Source organism: Canis lupus, chromosome 5, assembly GCF_003254725.2.
Source record: "Canis lupus dingo isolate Sandy chromosome 5, ASM325472v2, whole genome shotgun sequence".
Classification (NCBI taxonomy): Eukaryota; Metazoa; Chordata; class Mammalia; order Carnivora; family Canidae; genus Canis; species Canis lupus.
Genome location: NC_064247.1, coordinates 77,554,861 through 77,582,231, shown reverse-complemented (window position 1 = coordinate 77,582,231; position 27,371 = coordinate 77,554,861). Strand labels below are relative to the sequence as shown.

The window sequence follows — 27,371 nt, the reverse complement described above, 5'->3', positions numbered from 1 at the left end:
CCAAAAGCACCTTTAGGATTTATTTTTTTTTTTTTTTGCCCTTTTTCTTCTTGCTTTAGAGGAAGATAATAAATGAAACCACATTCCATGACACTCTATGAAGCTATGAGTTACAGCAAGAATAAATATTTTTGATCACCTCTTAAGCTGAAATAGCAATAAAGATTTTTTCATGTTAAGAAACATTTTGACTTGACTTATATGTTTAAAGAAATCTCAAAGACAGGAAACGGCCCTTATTTGCACGCAGGTTGTTAGCTGACTAAAGGAAATTCTATCGTAAGTAATTTACAGCTCCTAAATTAGAGCAGATGATGACACAGAGGAGCCAGTTGGATAATCTACCCGTCGTGTTTGTCCTAATGTAAAGGTTTGGTGTCAGAACTTCAGATGTTGGGATGCATTTTGACTCACAAAATACTTAAAATCCAGCTAAGCCTCTAAATTATCTCCCACTCCCTCCCTTCCCTGCAGGTTGTCTCCTATAATCTCTGGGTTTCCAAGCAAGATAAGGTTAGGCTTCTCCCTTATCTAGCAGAACGAACATATTAAAACCTTGGTACATTAGCTGTTTGTGAGCACCTTAAATGTGCTGGGCTCAGAGTCACCATCTATATGCTTTGGTGCCTCAGGACTTTGAGACTCCCCTCTACACCAGGATGGCAGTCAGATCCTCTGAGTGTGTTCTCTACCTCACGTGATACTCCCTGGTTCACCAAAAACCACTTAGAGTACATAAGTCTCAGAACATGTTCTGAATATTATGGATAAGTTTTGTTTCTACTGCCTAAGAGATTGACTAGAGCCCCAGGGTGACTCAGTCAGTTAAGCGTCCCAACTCTTGATTTCAGTTCAGGTCATGATCTCAGGGTCCTGAGATCAAGCCCTGCATCAGGCTCCAAGCTAGGCATATAACCTGCTTCAGATTCTCTCCTCCTCCCTCTGCCCTACCCTCCCTCCCTTAAAAAAAAGAAAAGATTTGACTTTATTGACTTCAGGGAACTTAAATAGCCTAAGACTCAGTTTTCCTCAACTGCTAAATGGATATAATACCATCTCTCCCATCAGTTGTGAGTATGAATGAGATGGTGCAAATGCTGCCTCAGCCCAGTACTGGGCCTGGCATACAGTGAGCAGCCAATAAAATGCCAGCTATTAGGTAAGCCGCTTAACCTTCTCGAACCTTCATCTCCTCATGTGTAACAAGTGAACAATAAATCCTGACTTGTGTATCAGACAAGTGATAGTAAATAAGATGAAGTTTGCTTAAGCCTTGGACTTGAAACTCCACAGGTGGAAGGTTATGATTATGGTGATGGGTGGACTCTGATCCCTCAGGAGGAGACTCTCTGGAGCAGTAGCATAGCTGCTCTGGGCGTAGTCTTGGGGTTTGGATAGGCCAGAGTCCACATTTTATCAAGCTGAAGACCCAGACGTAGGTAAAGCTCTCAGGGACATGTCTCAGGGAATAATGCCAGATGGAAAATAGTTGGGAGGGTGGAGAGGAAGATACTCTGTTCTGGGGGTGTGTGAGGAATGGGTTGTTTGGGTTTTGCTGCTGTTAAACTTCCTTGTCTACCACTCGGTAAAAACTGGGACGCTGGCCACTGCCTCAAGGTTGAGGGTGACAGCAGAAGCAACTTTCTGTGGCACATTTGTATGTTAACCTAATAATGTAGATTTTCAGTTGATTATTTTCCTCCAAGCTTTACTTTTTATAGAAGTAGAATTAGATATTTTCCCATTTCTGCATGACGTTTAGCTTTGATCTTTCGGCTTGGATATGTTCTCTAAGCAATAGCTTTTGAAAGGATGTGAGAGGTGAGGAGAGGTAATATGTTCCAGAGGGGAGAGCAGTTAGGGGGTAGGGGATGACAATGACTTAATTTTCTTTTAGCAGCCATTTTGGTATATGTTGAAAGAGCTTATGTTTGCTAGTTTCTTACTATATTTAGAAAATCTGAAATTGTCAAAATTGCATTGTGGAAATACTGTTTTTGGAGATGTACTAAATATTTGAGTTTATTAATAGTTTAACCTCATTTACAATATGAAAGTAAAACAGTGATATTACTGTTTTAATAAAAAAGGATGAGGTATCGAAAAGCAAGAGGGCAATTAGGGGAAAACTTTATGATAATCTGAATTTTGAGGTGCGTCAGACGTGAACTGAAGATCTGAGACCAGTTGTAAAAGTCTACGAACAGCTATAAAACTTGAGATTAAAATCATTGAAGAACTTTATTATTCAGCATTAATGATCTGTTATATTACAAAAACAATCCAGGGTCATGAGAGATCACACCCTGCCTACTCTAGAGGGCAGGCAAAAATGAGGAAGCCTCCGATACGTCCTTCTAGTCTAGTAAAATTAACTGTTCTTATTTTGAAATCAACTGAACTAATGCATTTAAGAAGTTCATGAATTTTCTCACTCTCTGAAAGCCTCATTTAAGGACATTAAAACATATTTTTGGAGTGTGAAATCCAAATGAATGACTTGCAACAAAAAAGGAACCTGGAATGCTGGCAAAACCGCATTTTCTCTCTGCCCTGATGCAGGAGCCCGGGAGGGAGAACATGCATGGGACAAGCATCGCCTCCAAGCATCGCCCCCGTCTCTAAGGGAGGAAGGCTCCCTGGCAGCCAGGCAGTCAGGCCAGTTTCCTTCTAGGAGTGTCAGAATGTAATTACTCAGAAGTCAGTCATACAACCGATTTAAAATCATTCCCCTGGGACCAAACACCAGGGAGCAATGGCATGTTTCTTTGGGTGACTCTGAGTAGTTAGGACAGGCCCGCTATTTCTGCAGTGGGGCCTGCCTACCCCTGACGTGCAGCCTCCCTTTCCGAACGCCCGACCCCTTAGTTCTGTGTCATTATCATCTTACCATCCCATAGGGGAGCCACACCATGGGGCGGCCCCAGGCTTCTGATGTTGCTCTTTGCTGCAGAGGTGGACGTATTTTTTCCAAGGTCTCAGCCAACAAAGACTTTTTGATAGAAGACTGCCGTGATCATCTAGCTTCGTGCTGGGACCGAAGGGAACGTACGGAAACTCAAGGATGCGGAAGCCACGGTTGTCTAATGTGTCATTGTAAGGGTCACATCTTTTGGAGAGAAACAAGGGAGATGGGTTGCCAGTTGGGCTGCAGAAGGTCTCAGAGTGTTCCTGACCACAGGTACTCCGGGCCGTCATGGTACTCTCGGGGCTGCGCCTGGCCCTCCTTGCGGCGCTGCTGCTCCCGGTGGCTCCGCAGCGCCAGCACCACGCTGGCCCCATACATGATCACCAGGAGACAGGCAAAGGTGGCTGCTGCTCCGTCCGTGCCTGCCAGCTCGCAATTCATCCAGGTGAGACCCTTGCGGGCATAGAGCCTCGCTCGTGCTCTGCAAGTGTCGGTGGAATTGATCTGCAAGGCTACGTGGAGGTAAATGCCAATGCCTGCGCCGTAGCTTAGAGCCGCCAGGAGGCTGAAGGCGGCCTCCAGGAGGAGCCACTTCCCCCACAGTTTGGTTAGGCTTTTGGCTCCTTGGAGTAAAACACCCATAGTGAGGACACCCAGCCCCAGAGACACAGCCACACCACCATAAATCAGAGGTGCCCGGAGGACCGTATACTGCTGGTCCAGCTGCCGAACCTGCTCCAGCTCCGTGCCCTCAAATGGGGAGTAGTAGTTGTTTCCAAAGCCGCCACCACTGGTGAAGCTGGCGCTGAATCCAGCAAGGACAAAGTAGGAGGCCACGACACACATGAGAACCATCCCATTCAGTATCACCTCCACTATCTGTACCACACCTAGGAGGAGAGAGATGCGGGATTTAACACTGACATCAAGTAGGCTCCATGCCCAGTGTAGGGCTTGAACTCACAACCCTGAAATCAAGAGTTGTATACCCTTCCAACCAAGCCAGCCAGGCACTCCAGGGTTTTTTGTTTGTTTGTGGGTTTTTTTTTTTAAGATTTTATTTATTCATGAGAGGTACAGGGAGAGAGGCAGAAATGTAGGCAAAGGGAGAAACAGGCTCCCAGGGGAGGCCGATATGGGACTCGATCCCAGGACCCGGGATCACAACCTGAGCCAAAGGCAGATGCTCAACCACTGCCATCCAGGTGCCCCAGGAACCCCAGTTTTTTATTTTTAATATTCATGTTTGAAAAACAAAATGACACTGTGAAAAAAACTTTGTCAGTTTCTTCAAAACCTGAACATAAGCTTACCCTGTGACCCTGCAACTGGACTCCTGGGGTATTTATCCTAAAGAAACAAACAAAAAAAAGTCTACACAAAACTATGTACATGAAAGCCCACAGTGGCTTTATTTGTAATAGCCTAGTAATCAGAAACCCACATGTCCTTCAGTAGGCGAGTGGTTAAACAGGTATAGTCGTACCATGGAAAACTCTACTCTGCTGTAAAAGGGAAGGATCTCAAGGGAATTGTCATGAGCAGAAAAAAAGCCGGTCTCAAAGGTTATATGCTGTATGATTCCATTTATGTAACAGTCTCAAAATGACAAAATTATGGAGATAGAGCACAGATCCATGGTTGTCGGTGAATGGGGCTAAGCGGGGAGGGGTTGCAGGTGACTATAAGGGGGGAGCCCTAGCCATGCCTGACGATGGGACAGCTGATCATGGTGATGACATGAATGCATGTAAAACTGGTGAAACCTAAAGCTCTATGGATGGTCAATGCCCTGCTGGTGGTACCGTACCATAGTTATGCAAGCTGTGAGCTCTGTGGAAAAACTGGGTGGAGGATACTCAAGATTTCTGTGCTAGTTTTGTAACATTTTGTGAATCTAAAATTATTTCAAATTTTCAAGTTTTTAAAAACTAAAAAAAATGACATAAAAAAGGAATGAACTGAGAAAAATCATTCCTGTCCCTGTCCATCCTGTTCTCTGCCCCCACCTGCTTTCATTACTTCCTAAAGTAACTTTCCAGTGTTCCTTTATGCAAATAAAAGCACACTCAAATCTGCATTTCATCTCCCCTTCCCTGCGTTTTTCACCAGGAGGCATACCACAGGCACTGCTCCGAGTCTTGTTCATTTACTGTTCCTGGAGATGTTTTCAGATCAGCTCCTACAGTGACCACAGACTTCGTTACGTGGGCTCTAATGCCACTATGTGGATGGACCAGTCTATGCAACTGATGGGCATGGGGGCTGTTCACTTGGGGGTTTCTGATGAGTTTAAGGAACCAACAGGTGAATGGAGATTGAATATCTTCTTGTCCAAGGTCAGCTTTCATTCATCACTGACAGAGGCCCTGGCCTTGGCTTAGGTATACTTCTGTTAGAATGTCTCCTGTCTCCTGTCATTCTCCAGGATTCAGAGATGAGAAAAGAAAAGCATATGACCCTAGAGGGGGAACACCAGGTTCACGTCCCCAACAGTTCACTGCCTGTGATCTTGCCTCCGTCACGGACTCGAGGGGTCTACACACTTCACCTGGCGAATGAAGGTAGTGGCTGCCTGTCTTATCCCGAGGGGCTGGGGTGCGGCCCCAATGAAAGCAAGTACATGCAAATACTTGGAAAATCATAAAACATTAATGCAAGTGGATGGTGATGCTACTCTGTAACCTTTGTACAATGGAAGGGGCTTAGGGGGAGATTTAAGAAATGGGACAAATGAGGAGTGTGGTTTCCCAGAAATCAGGAAGCCTAATACCCTAGGGAGTACCTCAACATTTAAAAACTGGGCAGCTAAATCCAGCTCTCTAACGTACTTAGGGGCACCAGCTCCTGGGGTTGCTGATTCTAACTCCTGCTGGGCCCACACAAATTCCTAGGAGGTCCACGGGACACAGCAGCCAAAGGCCCTGACAGTTGAGGAGCTACATTCCTCTAAGCTAAATCAGAAAATAACATCAGAAGTGCCCACTCTCTACCCAGGCAGTGTGACAGGCCACTTGTTCCCCATAGCAGAGCCAACGACTTGGCCCAAACATCACTCAAATTCAGAGGGAGTAGTTAACCCCTACATCCAATATCTTTCTCTACTTTGGGTTTTTTGGTTTGGTTGTGTTTTTTTGTTGTTGTTGTTGTTTGTTTTTTGTTTTTTAAGATTTTATTTATTTATTCATGAGACACGGAGAGCGAGGCAGAGACACAGGCAGAGGGAGATGGAGCCTGATGGATCCTGCATGGAGCCTGATGTGGGACTTGATCCCAGGACCCTGGGATCACCACCTGAGCCAAAAGCAGACGCTCAACCCCTGAGCCACCCCAGGCGTCCCTGCCTAGGTTTTCCTTCTGCAAACATGTTAACGTCTCACCCTCAAAGGGAGATGGGAATACTGTCCTACTACAAGATGGGGAAAGCTGAACGTTGGTCTTCCTTCTGGGACAGATTTTGCCAAAACAGTAGAGTCATGATCCATGCATGTATCCACTAGGCTGAAATGAAATAAACCTAGATGTTGTCAACTACCCCACTAGCTACAACAGTTGAGAGGATTAATGGTCTGTCGCCGGGTCCAGTGCTCTTGGGTCTGCGGAAGGAATACGGCCACTAAAGATCAGCACAGTACCTGGCTTCGCGACTAACCTCAAACAGGCTCACGTATTTCCGCCCTTGCTGTTAATGCGGAAAGATTCACAGCTCTCAGAAGAGAACAAGGGTGACTGCTAGCGCTGGCAGTTTACCTCGATGGTGGGATGGGACAAGTGTCCAGAAAGGGAGCAGAGGGCTCTATAGAGGGAAGTGGAGGCCAGAACAGATATGAGCAGACATGAGATTTTTGTTATAAATGGGATCTTTCTGGGTGAGGCTGGTTCTGTGGCTGATCATGTAATACTCTGCTTATACATGTACTTCTGCCTTTGTAAATATGAAAAAAGAGGGGAGGGATCCCTGGGTGGCGCAGCGGTTTGGCGCCTGCCTTTGGCCCAGGGCGCGATCCTGGAGACCCGGGATCGGGTCCCGCGTCGGGCTCCCGGTGCATTGGGCCTGCTTCGCCCTCTGCCTGTGTCTCTGCCTCTCTCTCTCTCTCTGTGACTATCATAAATGAATAAAAAAGAATCTTTAAAAAAAAAAAAGAAAAGAAAAAAGAGGGGAATAAATCAATATTCTTATTTATCTAAAATAACACTGAGGTGCACCCGGGAGGCTCAGTGGTTGAGCATCTGCCTTTGGCTCAGGACGTGATCAGGGAGTCCTGGGATGGAGTCCCACAACCTGGGCTCCCCAGAGGGAGCCTGCTTCTCTCTCTGGCTATGTCTCTGCCTCTCTCTCTGTGTCTCTCATGAATAAAGAAATAAAATATTAAAATAAATAGATAAATAGGGATGCCAGGGTGGCTCAGCAGTTGAGCACCTGCCTTTAGCCCAGGGCATAATCCTGGAATCCCGGGATCGAGTCCCATGTCAGGATCCCCACAGGGAGCCTGCTTCTCTCTCTGCCTATGTCTCTGCCTCTCTCTGTGTGTCTCTCATGAATAAATAAATAAAATATTTAAAAAAATAAAAAAATAAAAAATAAAATAAAACAGAAACATGCAGTCAAGCTATGCTAAAATGAAAAATAAAATCTCCTTCTCTTTGGAAACAAATACTCTTCACACTTTCTTAAGGATTCTTTAAAAAATTGCCTAATCATATACAAGCATTTATTTCATTCTCTAGACCGAAATGGAATTCACGTTTTAAATGTGACAAGTTGCCTGTATTTAAGCGTAGAGTGTTAGTAAAGAGAAGTAAAGAGAAGATTCATGTAAAGCAAAGAACATATTCACTTGTACCAAGAATATATTGTAATGTTCCAGAAGTCATAATTTAACATGCAATAAGGACCCGTGAAGTTGTCTGGCCAAAAGTAGCATTCTTCTGTTGGAACAGATTTTTCATTCTTTTATAATGGATGGATCCTGAATTCCAGATGTCGGGTTTAATTCTTCATACAACGGTACATTTACAAGAGGTACAAAACACTGAGTTTTCTTTCTTTTTTTTTTTTTTTTTTTTTTTTTTTTTTTTTAAAACACTGAGTTTTCAAAGCCACTGTGAGGGGCTTGTTAGCATAGCTTTTTGCAACCCAGTGAATTAATCTGATTCCTCTTTGCTTGGCCCACGCCTACCTCCAACTTACAGGCAGAGTCTCCCAGCCTCCCTACACCCTGCATCCAGAGCAGTAAGGAGGTGAAGGATCGGAGGCCTCAGTGTGGAAAAACTCTGGAGCTCACCTGCTTCACACAGCTGTGTTTAGAAAAGTTCAAGTTGGAATGTTGTCTCCTGGGTATATGGCTTTTCATGGACTTTGAAGATAAAGTTCTTCAGATCCACTTGGTTCTCTCCCTCGAGTTCATCACAGGGGCCTTTTGCTGCAGCCCACGCCTTTTCCTTGTGGGCCTTGACCTCTGGTTTTGCTTTGTTTCAATCATTTTGCTTCATCGCTCACCAACAGAGGGCTCTAGAACCAGGGCCTGCTCCATCAGAGAATCCTGCCCCGTGTAACCCAGAGCTTCACCCAGGATGCCAGATTGGCCCGTCACTGCACGTGTTGGCAAGTCCCGCCACAAAGCACTCCCTGAGAGTAACTTCCACCACTCCCACGGGGCAGGACGGTCTAAAAAGCCTAAAACTCCAACATCTCTGCAGGCTTCTCCTTCAGCTTCCTGACTTTTCGGTAACCCCTGATGGCCAGCACGGCCCCCACGGCAAAGACCCCAGCGCTCAGGGCAGCAAAGATTCCAGCCCCTATGTCCCCGCCGTGGAGACTGCAGCTGAAGCCGCTGTAGCCTTTGCTTTGGTACAGAGCCTCCCTCTCTTTACACACGGGGGAGGCGTAGGCGGCCGAGAGGCGCTGGAAGTAGAAGTACAGAGCGGGGACGTGGGCCGCGGCAATGAGCACGTCCAGCAGGCCTTCGGCCACCAGCCACGGGGGGCAGTGCCACGGCACCCGCAGCACGCCCAGGAGCACGAGGAGGCAGCAGAAGGCCATGAGGGCCCCGCCGCAGGCCATGGCCGTGGTGACGGTGGGCAGCTTCAGCTGGTAGAACTGGACGTCCAGCTGCTGCGCTCTCTCCCCGGCCGCGCCGTCGAAGCCACTGTAAGCCCCTCCGAACTGGTAGTAGTAAATGCCCCCCAGGCTGGGGAGGCCCGTGTAGCCCCCTGTGGAGCCGTAAGACACAGAGCTGCAGGCCAGGACCAACAAGTTCAGGAGCGCCTCCAGCATCTGGCAGCAGGCTGCAAAAGAAGGGCGCGTTACCACTTTCAGGGGTCCCCTGGGTCCCCGGAGACGCGGCCGGGTTGCTCAGCTTCCCCGCGGGAGCTCGCAGGCCCTCTATTCCGCCCCGGGAGGCCTGAGATGCAGCGGGGAACCCTCCCCGCAGGCTCTGGAAAGGATGTCGCGGGGACTCTGGGCTAAGAAGAGTGACCCTCAAAAGAGCGCCTGCCCTGCTGCGGGCCAGGGAGGCGGTGGGAGGGATCGGCCAGTTACCACCCAGAAAGAAAGGCACCCTACATGGAAGGCAGGCGCATCCTCACCCCAGGCCTTCCCTGCCAAAAAGACTTAAGAAAGGGTGACCTCCTCTTTTGTGGCTTTCTTCGGTTTGAAAGAGGAAACTTCTCCAAGTTTGAAGGAAATGACACAGAGCTTAAAGTATACAGTGAAGTTGGAAAAAAGCATGGAAGGGACAACAAATTGTTAACCATGGTTGACATACATCAGAAACAGGAAAGATTAAGTTAATTAAACACACAGGGCTTCCTGAATTAAATGAAATTGGTTTCATTGTTCTTAGATTTCAACTAAGTAGGTCTGCTTAAAATTTAACTTGTTTTCTTTTAGTTTCCCCAAAGAGCAAATCTGGGCTGTGATGCTTTCACAGGGCTAGATTCTCTTGGGGACCCTCGGCTTCTTTGTCTTGGATGAGGACAGTGCTGCAGCTTTTGCACCAAAGCTGGCTGCTTTCCTTAAAAGCAACTTCGAGATATAACTGCTATGGAACAAAAGAACCATTACGTGTGCAGCTTGAGTTTTGACAAATATACCAGCCACACAATGAGTCAAGATACAGAACATGCTCTTCTGTCCAGAAAGTTCCCAAGAGACTTTTTGTGGTCAGTCCCTTACCCTCCTGCTCGGACAATCACTGATCTGCTTTCTGCCATTAGGAATTAGGTTAGCCTTTCTAGAATTTCATGTAAATGGAATCATACAGTTACATACTCTTGTGTGTGTGGCTTTTCTCAGGACTCTATAAAGCTGGGTGCTTCTGAGCTGGAAATTGTATATGCTCCGAACAGTTCTAGGAGGTCAGCTGACTTGGAGTAGACTGTTAGCAGCTGCCTGATGTTTAGAAAACCAGATTTTGTGCCTCTGTCCAGTTGGTCTACATATGAAGCTGTGCTACATCTACACATTCTCCAATCGGAATGATATGCTCTCAAGTATTGTCTATAAACTCTTCGATTTTTCCCCAAAATGCAGAGAGCATTATTGTTTTCTGTAATTATAAAAGTGATATATATACTGATTGTAAAAAAAAATACAGACAAAAGTATATAATGTAATAATTACCTAAAATCCAACCAATTAAAAATATAACTGCTGTGACCTTTATTTTTTCTTCTGGACTTCTGTCATATATGCATAATTTTTGCTGTTATTTGCTTGTAGGTGAAGAATATGGTCCTACCCTATCTACTATTATATAATCTATTTTTTCACTAAGGAATATAGTATGGGGGCACCTAGGTGGCTCAGTCAGTTAAGTGACGTGCCTTTGGCTCAGGTTATGATCCTGAGAGGCGCTGGAAGTAGAAGTACAGAGCGGGGACGTGGGCCGCGTTGGGTTCCCTGCTCAGCGGGGGAGCCTACTTTTCTTTCTTCCTTGGCCTGCTGCTCCCACTGCTTGTGCTCTCTGTCAAATAAATTAATAAAATCTTAAAAAAAAAAAAAACTAAGTGATTAAAAAAAGAATATAGTATGAACATTTCTATCTCAGCAAATATAAATATACTTCATATCTTTAAAGGAAGTATAGTAACACCACAATGAATTTGAATAATTCCAAGATAAAGGATAGAGTTTTCCCAACGTCTTGTTGTATGGGGACAAATATATATATTTTTTAATACAGTGTGGCGAAGGCAGAGCTGCTACAACCCCTTGTTCCTGTTTTAACTTTAATAAAACTAGGAAAGAATAAGCAGGGCTGGGGGAGATGTGCAATTCAGGCCACAATCTGAACGCAAACATCATGGTTTGAACACTACCAGTCGAAAGGGAAAAGGAAAGAACAAAGGTGAAAAAGAAACTGTTCCAACCAAATCAGGGAGCCAAGGAGGGGAGCAGGAAATGCACCTTCTTCCCAAGGAACCTGCAACTCCTCACCCATCCCTCCAAATAATAAATGAGCACAACTTGTACACGCACAGGATCCCTTGCGGATCTGATATGCACACACGGACAGTTGTACATACTTTTTTTTTTTTTTTGTACATACTTTTAATCTGATCATTAGCCTCAACCCCTAAAGATTTTAGTATCTGAGGAGACTTGCTCATAAGTACCAGTGTCCTATTACACTGAACTTCCAAAAGTATGGCTCACTGCCCAAACTTCAGGGTCTCCCTAGGAAGTCAGGGAGGGCCATAGGCTGCCTCCTGCTTCCACCAGTTTGTTGGAAGAGGACATGATTTCACCGATAAGGAAAAAAGAGTCACAAAAGATCTGCTCTAAGAGGGCTGAAAATCTTTGGGTGACCTTTACCCAGGCATGCATTTCCTGCTGGAGACAAGTTCCTGGTGTTCAGTGACTGTTTCTCTCAACACAACACCAAGTATTGTGTCCTGATGTGGGTCTCTGAACATCCAGAGTCCTCTGTAAGCCTTCAATGGTTAGCTTCTGACTGCTAAACCAGCCTTTCACGATCTTGACTCAGAAACAACCTGTAGGCCCAAAGCCAAATAGCCAGAAGCAGTCAAAGCTAAATCAAAGTGTGTTTTAGTCAGGAGTCTCAAGTGCCTCCCTCGCTTCTTGGTAAAATAAACACAGAGGAAAACATATTTCTACTGAGAAATCTGTTAACCGGCCTCTGGCTTATTCCTATTATTTTTATCATCAAGAAAAAAAAAAGGTCAAGCAAGTAAACTGTTTCAGGCTTTAGAATTAGGCTCTAAGTTTCAATTCCAGCTGTTCTAAATAGCTGTGTGGCTTTGGTTATCTTACTATACCTCTCTGAGCTTCAGGAATTATTGAGCAAATTAGAAGCAATTAAGTTGTACCAATAAGTATAAATTAGAGTGCAGATTCTGGTATCTGGATTGCCTAGAGCTCTTTAACGGAAGGTCCACAAAATCCCATAATTATGTGCACCATTGGAATCATCCTACAATAGATTTACAGGTACAAGTTCCTTGATTTCTCTCCCTTAGGCTGAGAGGTTTTCCCCCTTAGTCATATGCAGCCTAGAAAAATTTCTCACCAAGTCATGTGAGCCACAAGGGCTCACCCTGGCAAACCAGATTTTCTTCTTTGCTGGCAAGGCCAGGACTTGTGCTTGGATGGGAACTCAGGGTACCATGTTTGGAATTAACACATGATATTATGTATGTGTTTTTGCAAACTGTGCACATTCTAATAACTGGTTTTTTGTTTTTGTTTGTTCTCAATGAAACAGGGTAGAAATTACCCATATACTTGGCATATAATAATGTTAAAGTACCATTTTACGTGCGTATGTGTATGAACTTGGTCTTAACGTAAAATATATTTCTTACTATGGGTCTCAGGCAACAAATTTTAAGACATCTGTGGCATGAACTGCTACCAGGCTGCCCCTCCAGGTTAGAGGGCTCTAACTCAGCCCTCCCACAGCTGGCAGCTCAAAGCTGGTTCTACCTGCAGTTCCACCTGAATCTAAAGCCTTCGCATGGCTCCTTGCCTCACCAGACCCTGAGCCCTCAGCCCCCAGGGCACATTTGAAAAGAAGCACTGGAAATCTAGCTGTACCTTTCAGATATTTCTATCTTTTTTTTTTTTTTTTTTTTTTTTTAATGAGAACCTCCTGTTGTTTTAGAAATAAAAATGAGGGGGATCCCTGGGTGGCTGAACAGTTTAGTGCCTGCCTTCGGCTCGGGGCATGATCCTGGGGTCCCGGGATCGAGTCCTGCATCGGGCTCTCTGAATGGAGCCTGCTTCTCCCTCTGCCTGTGTCTCTGCCTCTCTCTCTCTCTCTCTCTCTGTGTCTCTCATGAATTTTAAAAAAAAAAAAAAATCTTAAAAATGTTAGAACCCAAAAGTGAAGTCTGCTTGAATTTTTGTTTCACCAGCTCAGACTCTTTCCAGAACCATCAGCAAACAGTAAAACGTCAAAATGCCTCCCAAATGGCTCACCTCTCCCAGTACACAGGTATCTGCATTTATGGCATTCCAGGAGTCCTTCAGCCTCTGACTGGTAATATTCCACTTCCTCTAGTCCAGACCTGGGGTTCGAGGGCAGGTATCTCCCTGAAGTGGGTTCACTATAACCAAAAACACACACAGCCATTACGGGTTGCAAATTCAATAGCTTGTTCAGTATTGGAACACTGAACATTTCATGCTGCGCCCAGACATTAAAGAAACGTGCAGGGATCCCTGGGTGGCTCAGTGGTTTGGCGCCTGCCTTGGGCCCAGGGCACGATCCTGGGGTCCCTGGATCCAGTTCCGCGCCGGGCTCCCGGCATGGAGCCTGCTTCTCCCTCTGCCTGTGTTTCTGCCTCTCTCTCTCTCTCTCTCTCTCTATCATGAATAAATAAATAAAATCTTTTAAAAAAATAAAGAAATGTGCAGAACAGAAACAAAATTTGCCGCAGCATTTCGTATTCCAGAGAATTCTCTGGTTTAGTGGCCCCAGAGGGCATCTAAACACGGGGCCCAACACTGCTAAGCTACTGTGCTTATAATTCTGAGCACTGATTGGATGCTGGGTTGTCCGCCTGCAGGAGCTATCTAACCAGGTAACCAGGGACCCACCTTTGTGAGCCTAACTTTTCGGTTCGGCATGGACCAGGCCTTCTTTAAAGCTAGTTTATGAAAATAAATAAATAAATAGATAAATAAATAAATAAATAAATAAATAAATAAATAAATAAATAAAAAAAATAAAGCTAGTTTATGTTCACAAGGCTCTGATGCCCAGGCTGACATTCTCTTCCTTCTCTTGTTACTTTGGAAAGGTCTGAATCCACAATAACTCTCCAGGCATATGGGCAACACAGACACCTTTGGATGTCTTCCCCTCTCTCCCTCTTCCTCTGCTGGAGCTGGCACTTTCCTTCCTTCCCCCTCTTTGTCCAGCATACCCTGAGCAGACCCTGAGCTTTGTCTGGGATGCAGTGGTGGGGGCTGCATTCTATCTGCTGGGCTCCAAGGATCCTTCCAGTATTCTCATTACGGATCTCTTGGATTTGAAATCCTTAAACTCTCGTAGCCTTGGATAAAGTCCAAACTTTTAGCACAGCACAGGAGGCCCTGGCTCATCTCTCTTCACTCACAACTTGACATTCACAGATCCAGTCATAGAGAACTGCTACCCGCCCCCCCCCAAAAGATGACCTACACTCCCATGCTCTAGGTCACTGAAGCTCTTTCTCTGCTTGGAACTCCTTTCATTTCCTCTCCTTTTCCAGAGCTCAGCTTTGAAGTCAATATCCTCCAGTAAATCTTCCAGATCTCAGGCAGGGGATCTGTTCTCTCCAAATCTGTTTCCCCTGCAGTGGCACGTTTACCTGTCAGCCTCCTACCAGAGTGTGGACCCTGTCAGTAGATCTCACCCATTAAGTAATGGAGCCCTAGCCCCTTCATCCTGCTCATTAAATAAAAGCTTATTGTGTAGAAGAAAGGTGGAGATAAATTGTCCTTTGGTTTCAAACCAGCAACTGGTTTGAACTGGCTATGAGCCAAAAAAGCAAAAGCATTCCCTTCACTCACCTTGGGGCTGGGGGGATTAGGACCCTGGTTTATAAGGAAATTCAAAAGGTAGCTCTGGAGCTACTAATGCAATGTGGCTTCGGTGAGGGATGAACAACAGGTAGTTCCTGTGACTGTATCTGGGCACAACCTTTGTCAAAGTCTGGCTAGTTGGTTTTAGATAATGTAACATAAACTCAGGATAACAGCTTTCCCGCTGTGTGGACACAACATGGAAAGAGACTGAGCTTAAGCCTCCAAATCCCTACAGCAGATAGGAGCCTGACTCTTCCTTAAAGAAGAGGGCAGATGTCAAAAGCCAGAAGGCAGTCATCACTCCAGTACCTGTCTCCTTACTGGCCTGGCACATAACCTGGGCATTCAGTAACACCTGCGGAGTTGGATGCAATGCTTGATGGAAAAAAGACCGACTTTCCAAGGGAGTGTGGAGTCGAGGACTGCCTCCTCTCTTCCCTTCCATCCCTACGCTCACCGAGTCTTCCAGAACAGCGGATGCATTCACCTCGCAAGGCCCTAAGGGAGTTCTGTGCTCTACAAGATAGAGATGGCAGTTTGTTCATTCAGAGGAGTGGGATCTGAAACAATCTTGGGGTTTGAATGAGGCTGCCCAGAGAGACTTCTCCGACAAAGCTGGGGAATCTCTGTCCTTCAGTGGAGAGTTTTACGGAGATTTAGTTCTTTGGTTAAGGTCGTTTCTCCCAGCTCCCCCTAGAAGAGGGTACACCTGGTTATTATTAACCCCTCATTGGGTTGACTTTATCAGGCCCTGGCAGGACTTTGGGAGGCTGGTTTTGGAGCACAGGGCAAGGGTCTGAAGCCCCCGGGCAGTCCTAGGGCACGTCGGGGTGGGGTGTGGGGAGGTCAGGGAGGAGCCTCAGGTTAACCCCACCTACCTAACCTCCTTCCACCCCTCCCTTTCCCGTCCTGAGGTTCTCTTCCTCCTTACCAGGTGCCCCGCACGGCCACTGCTACAAGCCGTGGTTTCTACTTTGTCAACCGGGCTCGGATCGAGAAGCGGGGGCATCGAAAGGCCTTCCCTCCCTCCAGGCCACCTCTAAGTGCAAAAAGGAGGGGCGGCGCTGACTCGCTAGGCCGCGGGCCGGGGGCGCCGGGGCAGCGCAGGGGGCCTCAGCCCAGGCCGCGGGGCGCCCCTCACCCACCTCACCTTGCCGGGCCGCGGGGCCCCAAGCGCTCCCTCCTCTGGGGCGGCGGCTCCGGGGTCTCCCGGGGCGCGGGCCAGGGGGGCGGGGCTGCGGGGCCGGCGGGCCTCCGGGGGGCTTCCCGCGCCCGGCCGCGGCGGGCCTTCTCCCCAGCTCGGCGGTCGCCGTCGCCGTCCTGGCGAGCGTCCCGGTCCCTCCCCCTGCCGCGGTGCCCGTCCCCGCGCTCGGCCCCGATCCTCTCCCGGCGCCGGTCCCCGGGTCTGTCCCGCTGGCGCTCGGGGTGACGGTCTCGGTCCGGGCGGGGCTGCCGCTCCGGGTCCCGCTCTTTCGGCCGGGCCCGGGGCTCGCGAGCCCCCGGCGTATCTCCCATGGCGCGCTCCCGCGTCCGCGCCCCGGAGCGACCCGAGGGCAACAACCCACCGCAAGTTTCCCGGGCAGGTGGCCAGGGCTGGGGCGGGGCGGGCCGGGGCGGGCCGGGCCGGGGCGGGGCGGGCCCGAGCGGGGCGGGCGGGGCGGGCCGGGGCGCTCACCTGGGCGTGCGCGTGCAGCGGCGCGGCGGGCTCGGAGGCGCTCACCTGGGCGTGCGGGCCGGCAGGGGGCGCGCGGGGCCCCGGTTCGCTTCTCCGCGCCGAGGGGCGCCGACACCTTCCCTGGCGCATCCTCTCGGTGACCCCGAAAGGTGGGTGGCATCCCCGGAGCGTGCCCGTGCACCCCGTCGCTCGGTCCTCTGCCCCCGGCCTCCCAGCCGTCTCTTCCTTCCTCTAGCTCGCTCTCCGCCCCGCCGTCCTTCTAACTGTGTCGTCCAGGGGCCTTGAGGCCAGTTCATCTACTACAACAGTGTCAGACTTTCAAAACGACTACGCAGAACACGCGGCTTTTCCTTTTTTGCCAAGTAAGGATATTTGAAAGCGTACGGAACCTCCGCCTGTTAATTAATCCTTTAGACCAGGATACGCGAGCGCCCACCCAGCAGGCCCTGGGGACACAGTGGCGGCCTCTAGCGGCTGCAAGGAGCTTCCCTCTTAGCATGTGCGGGAAAAGAGAGGGCACTGAGGGCAGAGACTGTCTAGAAGTTAACGAGGAAGGCAGGTTTCTTTCTGCAGATCTGAGAAGGGATCTTTGAGTTGAGTGAGTCCCGGAAGGCAGCCGTGGGGATGGCTGAGAGAATGTTCCAGAAAGAGAAGCTGAAACCAGGTTCCAGGGGAGCGAGTGGGGAATAGGATGAGGCTGAGAGGTGAGAGCAGGCAGGTAGTATAGGGTCTCCACGGTGAAGAGGCCACATTCTCATTCAGTAAGTAAGGGGAAAACACTGAAGGATTTCGAGCAAGAGAGTGACTTGCTCTGAGTCACTTTTTAAAAAATTATTATTTTTTTTTTAGAGAAGGGGAGAGGGAGAGAGACTATCTTTTTTTTTTCTTTAAGATTTTATTTATTTATTCACAAGAGACAGAGAGAGAGAGAGAGAGAGGCAGAAGCAGGCTCCATGCAGGGAGCCTGACGCAGGACTCGATCCAGGGTCTCCAGGATCACACCCTGGGCTGAAGGCGGCGCCAAACCGCGGAGCCACCGGGGCTGCCCGAGAGTGACAATCTTAAGCAGGCTTCGCACCCAGCATGGAGCTCGAAGGCTGCTCGATCTCATGACCACGAGATCGTGACCTAAGCAGAAATCAAGAGTCAGACACTTAATGCACTGAGCCACACAGGTACCCCTGATTTATGGTTTTATTTCTGTATTTTTATTTTTTTAAAGATTTTATTTACTCGTGAGACACACAGAGACACAGGCAGAGGGAGAAGCAGGCTCCCCAGGGGCAGCCCCATGCAGGACTCAATCCCAGGACCCCAGGATGAAGACCTGTGCCAAAGGCAGACACAACCACTGAGCCACCCAGGCGTCCCTGATTTACGGTTTTAAAAGACCAGTCTGGCTTTTGTGTAGAGGCTGAATGATAAGGAGCCAAGCTTAGAAGCAAGAGATAAAATTAAGAAGTTACCAGAGCAACTGAGTGAGGGGAGATAGTGACTCAGTTGCTGGTGAGAAGTGAGTGGATCCCAGTTGTGGTTTGGAGGAAGAACTTAAGTATGTGGAGGAGTGAGAGCGGTGGCAGCAACTGCTTACCAAAATGGGAAGCCTGAGGGAAGAAGGTAGGGGGGAAAGTGGGGAGTTTCATTTTGGACGTGCTAAATTCGATGTGGCTAGGATTCATGCCGGTGTAGACGTCCAGTGGCAAAGGGATGGATGAAGGAGTCTGGAGCAGGTCGGGGTGGGGCGAGGTACTCTGCCCTTGTAAAGGTGCTGGCCTTTTGAGGGAGGAACTAGAATGCCTAGGAAGGCCTCCGGCAGAGCCCCAGGGAAATGGAGCCCTTAGAGCTAAACTGGAAAAGGATTAAGAAGTGCTGAGTGAGGTAGGAGGAACCCCAGGAGGGGGTGGTCCAGGCCTACCTGCCCGACATTATCTTAGAGAAGCACTGTGGGCCAAATCCTAGGGCCTCCCACCAGTGTTTATTCCAGCAGCATCCTGTTCTGAGCCTGGGACAGGTGTGACTGTGTAGGAGACCTGGCGAACAAGCAGACGCGGAATGGTTAATGAGGTGGCAAAGTGCTGGGGCCCTGGAACCCTCTTTTCAAATAAACCATGCCTTTACCACCTTACCTTTTTCTTTCCCTTGGTTTTGTTTTGGTTTGTTTTGTATCTTTACCTTGATCCACTTCTTATTGGTCTGTTACTGGAGGCCAGGGAGGGGGGCAGATGACTCCAATTTGGGTTTTCTCTCTCTCTCCCTCCCTCTCTCTCTCTCTCTTTTTAAAGATTTTATTTATTTATTCGTGAGAGACACAGAGAAGGGCAGAGACACAGGCAGAGGGAGAAGCAGGCTCCCTGTGGGGATCCTGATGCGGGACTTGATCCCAGGGCCCTGGGACCACCACCTGAGCCAAAGGCAGACTCTCAACCGCTGAGCCACCCGGGGGCCCCTAGTTCTCTCTCCTCTCTCTCTCTCTCTCTCTTTTTAACAGTTATTCACCCTTTGCTTTTTCTTCTGCCTTCACAGACCCTGTCATTCTGAACACTCTTAGAGACCTACTGAGGTCTCTAAGAGTCACCTGTAAATGTTCCCCCTTATGTGCTCAGTAAGGGTTTGCTGAGTGGAAGGATGGACAGACAAGTATTCTTTTTTTACTCTCCTTGGATGCTTTGTGGAACGAGGAGGACCTGGATATATCTTTGTGGGAGGCTGTGGAGCAAAGTCTTTCCAAAGTCCACATAGTGCCTTAACTTCTCCACAAAACTTTTATGGCAAATTTACCGTTTCTAAAAAAGGTCACAACTCGAGTCCCACATACTCTTCCAGAACCTTGCCACTGCTCCATCAAGACAGAAATTCTCTATCTAGGGGATCCCTGGGTGGCTCAGCGGTTTGGCGCCTGCCTTCGGCCCAGGGTGTGATTCTGGAGTCCCCAGATCAGGTCCCACGTCAGGCTCCCTGCATGGAGCCTGCTTCTCCCTCTGCCTGTGTCTCTGCCTCTCTCTGTGTGTGTGTCTCTCATGAATAAATAAATGAAATATTAAAAAAAAAAAAAAGAAAGTCTCTATCTAATGACGCCCCCCCCCCCCCCCCATAAGCCTGGACAGGCCTTTGTGATTACCTGGATGAAGAGATTCAGGGCTGGCTATGTAATTTGTGGGGCCCAGTGCAAAATAAAAAGGGGGAGCCCTTTGTGTAAATAATATTAGGAATTTCAAGATGGTAAAGGCAGAGTATTAAACCAGGGATGGGGCTGTTCTAAGCATGGGGTCCTGGGTGACTGAGCGGGTCACATCCTGGAAGCTGGCCCTGAATAGAATGTGTCAAAAGAGACAACATGGGTTCTAGGGCCTGTCATAAAAGGCCATGGAGCTTCCTCCTGGTTTTCTGAGAATCCTGCCTCTTGGACCCCAGTCACAGTAATGTGAGGAATCCTAGGCTACATGAAAAAGCTATGTGTGGGTGTTGTGGCTGTTAGCCCCAGCTGTGGTCCCAGCTGATCACCCATGTCACCTGCCAGGGGTTGCTGAATGAAGGCTCAATGATTCCCTTCCTAGTCTTTGAATCACCTCCAGCCTTTGAATTTTCCTGCTCAGTTCCTGCTCCATTGTGAAGGAGAGACAAGCCATCTTCACTGGTTGTTTCTAAATTCCTGACCCACGGGATCCATGAACATGGTTGTCTTATGCTTCGAAGTTGGGTAGGGGGAGAAATTGGATTTGTTACTTAGCAGAGGATAACCATTGTCCATTCCTTGACTCCAGCTCATCTTGGCCTCTCCCTTTTCTGAGTAGGGAAGTTTTTTGAATTGAAAAATTTGTTGCAGTTTTGGTTCAATACATGCATTTTATTTGAAAACTTACATTTATTTGTATAGTCTGTCTCTCTAGCCAGTCAACTCCCTGGAATGATATGTTTTTTTTTTTAATTTTATTTATTTATTCATGAGAGAGAGAGGCAGAGACACAGGCAGAGGGAGAAGCAGGCTCCATGCAGGGAACCCGATGTGGGACTTGATCCCGGGTCTCCAGGATCTCACCCCGGTCCAAAGGCAGGCGCTAAACCACTGAGCCACCGGGGCTGCCCATGTTTTTGCCATTTTCATTGCACAGAGAATTTGCATTGCTCAATAACTAATCATTTGATAGTGAGGAAAAGAGTAAGTAAGGTGACTGAGTGAGAGCCCAATGAAAATCTGATGAGTTTATTTAATTTTAGTTTAGTGTATGTTCTTGTTTTTGTAGAGAGATTAGGAACCAATACTCTGACATCTCTTTTGCCTTAGTTAGAAGTGTAAAACCTTTGGGTTATCTACCTTGTTCCCAGAACCCTTGACATTATGCACATGGTGGAAGGTAACAAGGATGGGAGCTCTTTTCTGAGGAAACTTCTTGATTGTTCAACCAAAGCAAAGAGCACCATGAGCAGACGGCCAAAGAGCAGAAAAAGAAAGTACTCGCCATTGGTGTGTTAACAAGAAATGTCCTAAAAAGGTAAGATCACAGTTCTCATTCAGATATAAAATGGACACATGCTAAACATTTTATGTAACTCAGTCATCACTGAAGGAATCAGGCAGGTGTTACAACAGATTCAAAAGAAAATCCAAAGAACATACCCAGTGTAGATCAGGAATGATAAATGAGCGTACGAAGGAGGCAAAACTGATTGCTTGCAAGGAGGAAAGGGAAAATCAGTTGAATCTTTACCAGACAAAATAGAATTTGCATCTCTATAGGCAAAACTTTTTTTCTTTTGCATTGCTATCGATTATCTACAATGCAGAGTTGTAAAATAACAGTTTTCTGCTGAAGCACAAAGGCAAGGGCATTGCCTTCACTTAAACTGGGAAAGTGGGATGCTTTGTGGGTTTGGGAAAATGTAGCTGAGAGGCTAGCCCTGAGGAGAAATAGTATACCCGGCCTCTTCTGACTTAGCAGGCTCACAAAAGCCTGTGCATCTGCATTTTTTTTGTGCATCTGCATTTTTTAATAGTTCCATGAAGCATCCCGTTTGAGAACTAATTTATTAATATAAATTAGCATTCAATTTTCCATCCTAAAGGAGAGCCTAACCTAATGTGAAACTAATCCAAATTCTCACCTAAATTTTTTCCTAAAAATAAACATTTCAGGACACCTGGATGGCTCAGTGGTTGAGCATCTACCTTTGGCTCAGGTCGTGATCCCAGGGTCCTGGGATCGAGTCCGCATCATGTTCCCTGTGAGAAGCCTGCTTCTCCCTCTGCCTGTGTCTCTGCCTCTGTCTCTGTATCTCTCATGAATGAATAAATACGATCTTTAAAAATAAGTAAATAAAAATAAACATCTCTGTTGGTTTGGGGTACCTTTTAAGGCAATTTGGGGCAGAGGGTTTACTTTCCCAATTTTGTTCTTAACTCTGAGTGGTTTCATTCAGCCATCCCTAACAGGAGGAAGTCCTTCAGGTGAGTGGATCCAGAGGCAATCCTTGCATAGTCCCTGCATGATCCCCTGGCTCCCTCTCCCTCTTAGAACATCCTATGCTGGTCACCAGACTCCAGACTCCAGCTCAGGTGGCGGAGGGACTTGTGACCTGGTTAAGCCTGCAGCGAGGGCAGAGCTGGCCAGCAGGAGGCAGCACAGGCTCAGGTTGGGGCCTCCCCAGCATGTCCCTGTCCCTCAGCCTGAGCCTTTCCCTGCCCACCTGGGCCTAGGTAACTCTATTTCTCTCATCTCAGGTGTGATACAGAAAGCACACAGTTCAGTTTAGTTCAGTATTCCCCGAATAATAAGTGACCTGGAAGTTTCTCAACTTCTCTGTGTCCAAGTGTCCTTGTTTGCAGAATAGGGGTAATTGTATCCATCTCCTAGAATTAAATCAGATGAATATGTGTAAATATGTGTAAAACACTTGAAGCAGTGGTTGGATATATTAGTACTATAAAAGTATTAGCTGTTACTACTGTCCTACTGTCCCTGTTATTATTTATCAGGAACTGTGTGGACTCCTAAGTGAATGAGACTTTTTCTTTTTTAAGATTTATTTATTTAGTTGAGAGAGAGAGAGCGAGAGCCAGCAACGCTGTGTGCGTGCATGCCTGTGAGCAGGGGGAGGGGCCCAGGGAAAGAATCTCAAGCAGACCCCCTACTGAGCACCTCCTCACGGCTTGCTCTCATGACCCTAAGATCATGACCTGAGCTGAAATCGAGTCAGTCCCTTAACCAACTGAGTCACCCAGGCCCCAAGACTATCTTTTAAAGCTCACAGCCCAGGGCACCTGGGTGGCTCAGTGGTTGAGCATCTACCTTTGGCTCAGGGTGTGATCTTGGGGTCCTGGGATCGAGTCCCCCATCAGGCTCCCCACTGGCAGCCTGCTTCTCCCTCTGCCTGTGTCTCTGCCTCTCTCTCTCATGAATAAATAAAATCTTAAAATTTTTTTTCTGATACAAAATAAAACAAAAAATAGTTTCTATACCTCATGCACAAGCACCCATTTCTCTAGAGGAAGAAAAATTATCGAGGGCAGGCTCAGCCCTCAGAGCCTGGGGGACTCCTCTCAGTGTAAGCTGTCCACGTACATAATTAAGAATCACCCTTCCGGGATCCCTGGGTGGCGCAGCGGTTTGGCGCCTGCCTTTGGCCCAGGGCACGATCCTGGAGACCCGGGATCGAATCCCACAGTTGGGCTCCCTGTATGGAGCCTGCTTCTTCCTCTGCCTATGTCTCTGCCTCTCTCTCTATGTGACTATCATGAATTAAAAAAAAGAAAAAAGAATCACCCTTCCTACAGTTTCTACCATTTCAAAAGGTTGCAAAAAGTTTAGAGCCCTCTTTTGCCCAACCCCTCCCCTAAAAGATTTAGAGTCCAGGCATGTTAGAGTTCAGGCTCCAGGGACTAGGCCCACCCAGATAATCCAGGATATAATTTCCCTATTTTAAGATACTTCATCATATCTGCAAAGTTGCTTTTGCTATGTGAGGTGACATTTTCAGTTTCCAGGGAGTAGGCTGTGGACATCTTGCAGGGGGCACTGTGGGTCAGAGATTTAGGAGTGCTTTGCCTGGGTGGTTCATGAGAATCCCATGAGGCTGCAGCCAAGAGTTTGGTTAGGGCTGCAGTCATCTAGGCTTTATCGGGGCCAGAGGATCTGCTCCAAAGGTCATCCACTCGCATGGTGGACAAGTTAATGCTGCTGTGATTGGGGGGCCTTCGTTCCTCTTCAGTGGGGCTGTCCATAGGACTGCTTGGGTATCCACACATGGCAGCTGGCTTTTCCCAGAGCAAGAGATCCAAGAGACCAAAGTGGAAGCTGCAGTGCTTTTTTTGATCTTTGCCTTGGCAGTCACATGCTATCACCTCCTCAGTGGAATCACTGGTCACACAGGTCAGCCCTTATTGCATGTGGAAGAACCATGCGAGGGCATGACCACCAGAAGGCAAGGATCACTGTGGAGGCTATCCCCGATGGTTATTATCACTAGTCTTTTTTTTTTTTTTTTAAGATTTTATTTATTTATTTGACACAGGGAGAGAGAGAGAGAGAGAGAGAGAGAGAGAACAAGCAGGGGGAGCTATAGGCAGAAAGAGATGGAGAAGCAGGCTCCTTGCTGAGCAGGGAACCCAACGCAGAACCCTGGGATCGTGACCTGAGCCGAAGGCAGACACTTAACTAACAGAGCTACCCAGCTGCCTATCACTGATCTTTTGATTTATGGTATTCTTAAGAAATTTCTCAGGTTGCGGAAGCATTTTCAAAGCATCCTTTGTTTTTAGGAAGTCTATAAATGCATGTTATGTATTAATTGTAAAAGTAATGTAACATAACAAATAACTCCTCATAATTATAAACTACTTTAATTTTTGCATATTCTATTAAGACTTTTTCTGTAAAAATATGTTTTTTTACATATTTTAATACTGTTGTAAATATAATATATACCATTTTGCAGTATGAGGAGGAGGTTAAGTGGTCTGTGGAGCCAAATTGCCTGGGTTCAAAGCCTGATTCCACCACTTGCTAGCTATGTGACCTTGAAAAATAACTTACCTCTGCTCTGCTTTGCCTCAGTTTCCTTATTGGCTGCATGAGGATCCTGATACTTCATAGGAGTGCTGTGAGGATTGAATGAGTTTAACATATTTAAAGCGTTTATAACATTACCTGGGATATAGAAAATGCCAAGTGAGAGTTTGCTGTTGTTACCATTTCTCTTAGCATTATGTCATAAAACACTGTCATTGTAAAAGACTGTTACGTCTTCCTGTTGGAGGAAGGGGAGGGGAAATATATGGAACTGCTAACCTCTGGTACTTCAGACTATGACCTTATTTGGAGATAGAGTCTTCACAGACATAGTCAAGTTAAATGATGCTGTTAGAGTGGGCCTCTAATCCGATATGATTGGTGTCCTTATAAAAAAAGGGGGGGGACATTTGAAGACAGAGATGGACATGCATAGAGGGAAGACCGTGTGAAGAGACAGGGAAAGGATGGCCATTGGCAAGCGTAGCAGACAAGCCTGGAGCAGACTCTTTTTCCTTCACAGCCCTTAGAAGAAACCAATCCTACTAACACCTTTTTTTTTTTTTTTTTTTTTTAAGATTTTATTTATTGGGACTCCTGGGTGGCTCAGTAGTTGAGCATCTACCTTCAGCTCAAGTCGAGATCCTGGGGTCCCGGGATCGAGTCCCGCATCAGGCTCCCTGCAGAGAGCCTGCTTCTCTCCCTGCTATGTCTCTGCTTTCTCTCTCTCTGTATGTCTTTCATGAATAAATAAATAAAAGTGGAAGCTGCAATGCTTTTTTTGACCTTTGCCTTGGCAGTCACATGCTATCACCTCCTCAGTGGAATCACTGGTCACACAGGTCAGCCCTTATTGCATGTGGAAGAACCATGCGAGGGCATGACCACCAGAAGGCAAGGATCACTGTGGAGGCTATCCCCGATGGTTATTATCACTAGTTTGTTGTTGTTGTTGTTTTTTTAAGATTTTACTTACTTATTTGACACAGGGAAAGAGAGAGAGAGAGAACAAGCAGGGGGAGCTATAGGCAGAAAGAGAAGCAGGCTCCCTGCAGGGAGCCTGATGTGGGACTCAATCCCGGGACCCCAGGATATCACTTGAGCTGAAGGCAGATGCTCAACCACTGAGCCACCGAGGTGCCTTTCTTTTTTTTTTTAAATTTTTATTTATTTATGATAGTCACACACAGAGAGAGAGAGAGAGAGGCAGAGACACAGGCAGAGGGAGAAGCAGGCTCCATGCACCGGGAGCCCGACGTGAGATTTGATCCCGGGTCTCCAGGGTCGCGCCCTGGGCCAAAGGCAGGCGCCAAACCGCTGTGCCACCCAGGGATCCCCCGAGGTGCCTTTCCTACTAACACCTTGATCTTGGACTTCTAGCTTCCCAAATTGTGAGACAATAAATTTCTGGTGTTTAAATCACCCAGTTTGGATCACTTTGTTACAGCAGCACTAGCAGAGTAGTACAAACACTTTTCTAGGATGGGATATATACCTTTGCAACTGTGTTTATACTCATTATTATAATGTGGATTCGTTAAATGAATGATATTATCAGTTTATTTAGCTGTTATGAAATTGTGGCACTTTGGATGTTTTCAATGCCACAATATTACAGCTAATGCAGAGATAATTTTCTTTGTAGGATAAATTGTCAGGAGTGGAATTTCTGGGGTCAGGGAATATGTATAGTTTTGTGTCTGGATGTGTCTTACCACGTTGTTTTCCCGAAGGGCCACTCTGGTGGGCCGTGTCAGAAACCTGGCCATGGCAAATCAAAGCTCTGTGTAATGATCCGTCTCTGTCCTGGACCTCTCTAGAGCTTTGTGCCCTTGGTAGTGCCTCTGCCCTCTGAGCATTGTAGTTTCAATTATAGTGCTCAGTGAAAAAGTCGGTGAGGTGCTGGCAAAACTAGCAGTTGCCTAAATCTTAGGACATCAGGAACAGCATATGTGCACTAACCAAAACAGTTCCTTCAATCTTTTCGTCTCACTACATATCCAGTGTGTTGCCTTCAGAGTGGCTTAGAACCTGTTGACCTGCCAAGGGACCGCAGTATGGGCCCTGTTAGCTTTCTGCACAGTGACGTCAGCAGAATGCCCTGTCCTGTTCTTAGCGCCACCTTGACCAGTACCACCCAGCTGTGAGTGATTCCCAACTCAGTTTCACAATGTCCCTGGGAGGGCAGTTGAGTACAAGAGGCAGCCTGGGACCAGGAAGGATGGAGCTCTGACTTCAAGAGCCAGTTTCCAGTAAAATCTGGATACTGGGATTCTTGGGTGGCTCAGTGGTTGAGCGTCTGCCTTTGGCTCAGTGTGTGATCCCAGGGTCCTGGGATCAAGTCCCACCTTGGGCTCCCCACAGGGAGCTTACTTCTCCCTCTGCCTATGTCTCTCCTTCTCTCTCTGTGTCTCTCATGAATAAATAAATAAAATCTTTAAAAAAAAATCTGGATACAGATGAAAGGTGTTGCTCACCACCTTCAGACTTCTCCATTCAGCAGCATTTCCTTCTTTGGGGGCACATGTTATCCCCCCACTTATATCACCTACCCCCAAAAAATCTGCTCAGAGTAAACATTTACACAGAAGAACAAGTGATCTGTGCCTAATAAAATCACTCACCGTCCCCCTCCCACTCCAAAAATGGAAGCCCCACAGGAGCTGTTTTTTTACTGCTGTGACAGTGCCTGGCATGCAGTAGGTGCACAATAAACATTTGTTGACTAGAGGAATAAACTTCATCTTT

General features: G+C 47.2%; 1 protein-coding gene and 2 long non-coding RNA genes across 6 annotated transcripts in view; 1 reads left to right on the top strand and 2 right to left on the bottom strand.

Moving 5' to 3' along the window:
* Window positions 1-2,216: 2,216 nt before the first annotated feature.
* Window positions 2,217-16,916, bottom strand: MARVELD3 (MARVEL domain containing 3). 3 transcript variants are annotated; one of them, XM_049110713.1, is made up of 3 exons: window positions 16,666-16,916; window positions 13,353-13,480; window positions 2,217-3,798 (listed from the first exon to the last, which is right to left on the bottom strand). In XM_049110713.1, the coding sequence occupies exons 1-3, from the start codon at window positions 16,914-16,916 to the stop codon at window positions 3,161-3,163; spliced, it is 1,017 nt and encodes a 338-aa protein (XP_048966670.1). In that variant the 3' UTR covers window positions 2,217-3,160. The 3 variants fall into 3 exon arrangements, with proteins under 3 accessions (XP_048966670.1, XP_025282528.1, XP_025282529.1); XM_025426743.3 differs by lacking the exon at window positions 16,666-16,916 and adding an exon at window positions 16,096-16,548; XM_025426744.3 differs by lacking the exons at window positions 2,217-3,798; window positions 16,666-16,916 and adding exons at window positions 7,587-9,196; window positions 16,096-16,548.
* On the top strand, window positions 16,395-25,808 carry LOC125755171 (uncharacterized). Of its 2 annotated transcripts, XR_007410983.1 has the most exons (4): window positions 16,395-16,528; window positions 16,856-16,982; window positions 20,944-21,110; window positions 25,202-25,800. It is a non-coding gene; the product is annotated as an uncharacterized LOC125755171 (long non-coding RNA). The 2 variants fall into 2 exon arrangements; XR_007410982.1 differs by lacking the exon at window positions 16,395-16,528 and having other exon boundaries at window positions 16,858-16,982; window positions 25,202-25,808.
* Window positions 24,349-27,371, bottom strand: part of LOC112646601 (uncharacterized) — a 30,906-nt gene continuing 27,883 nt past the window's right edge. Inside the window, exon 3 of the long non-coding RNA XR_003127741.3 lies at window positions 24,349-24,712. This is a non-coding gene — a long non-coding RNA (uncharacterized LOC112646601). The remainder of the gene's footprint in view (window positions 24,713-27,371) is intronic.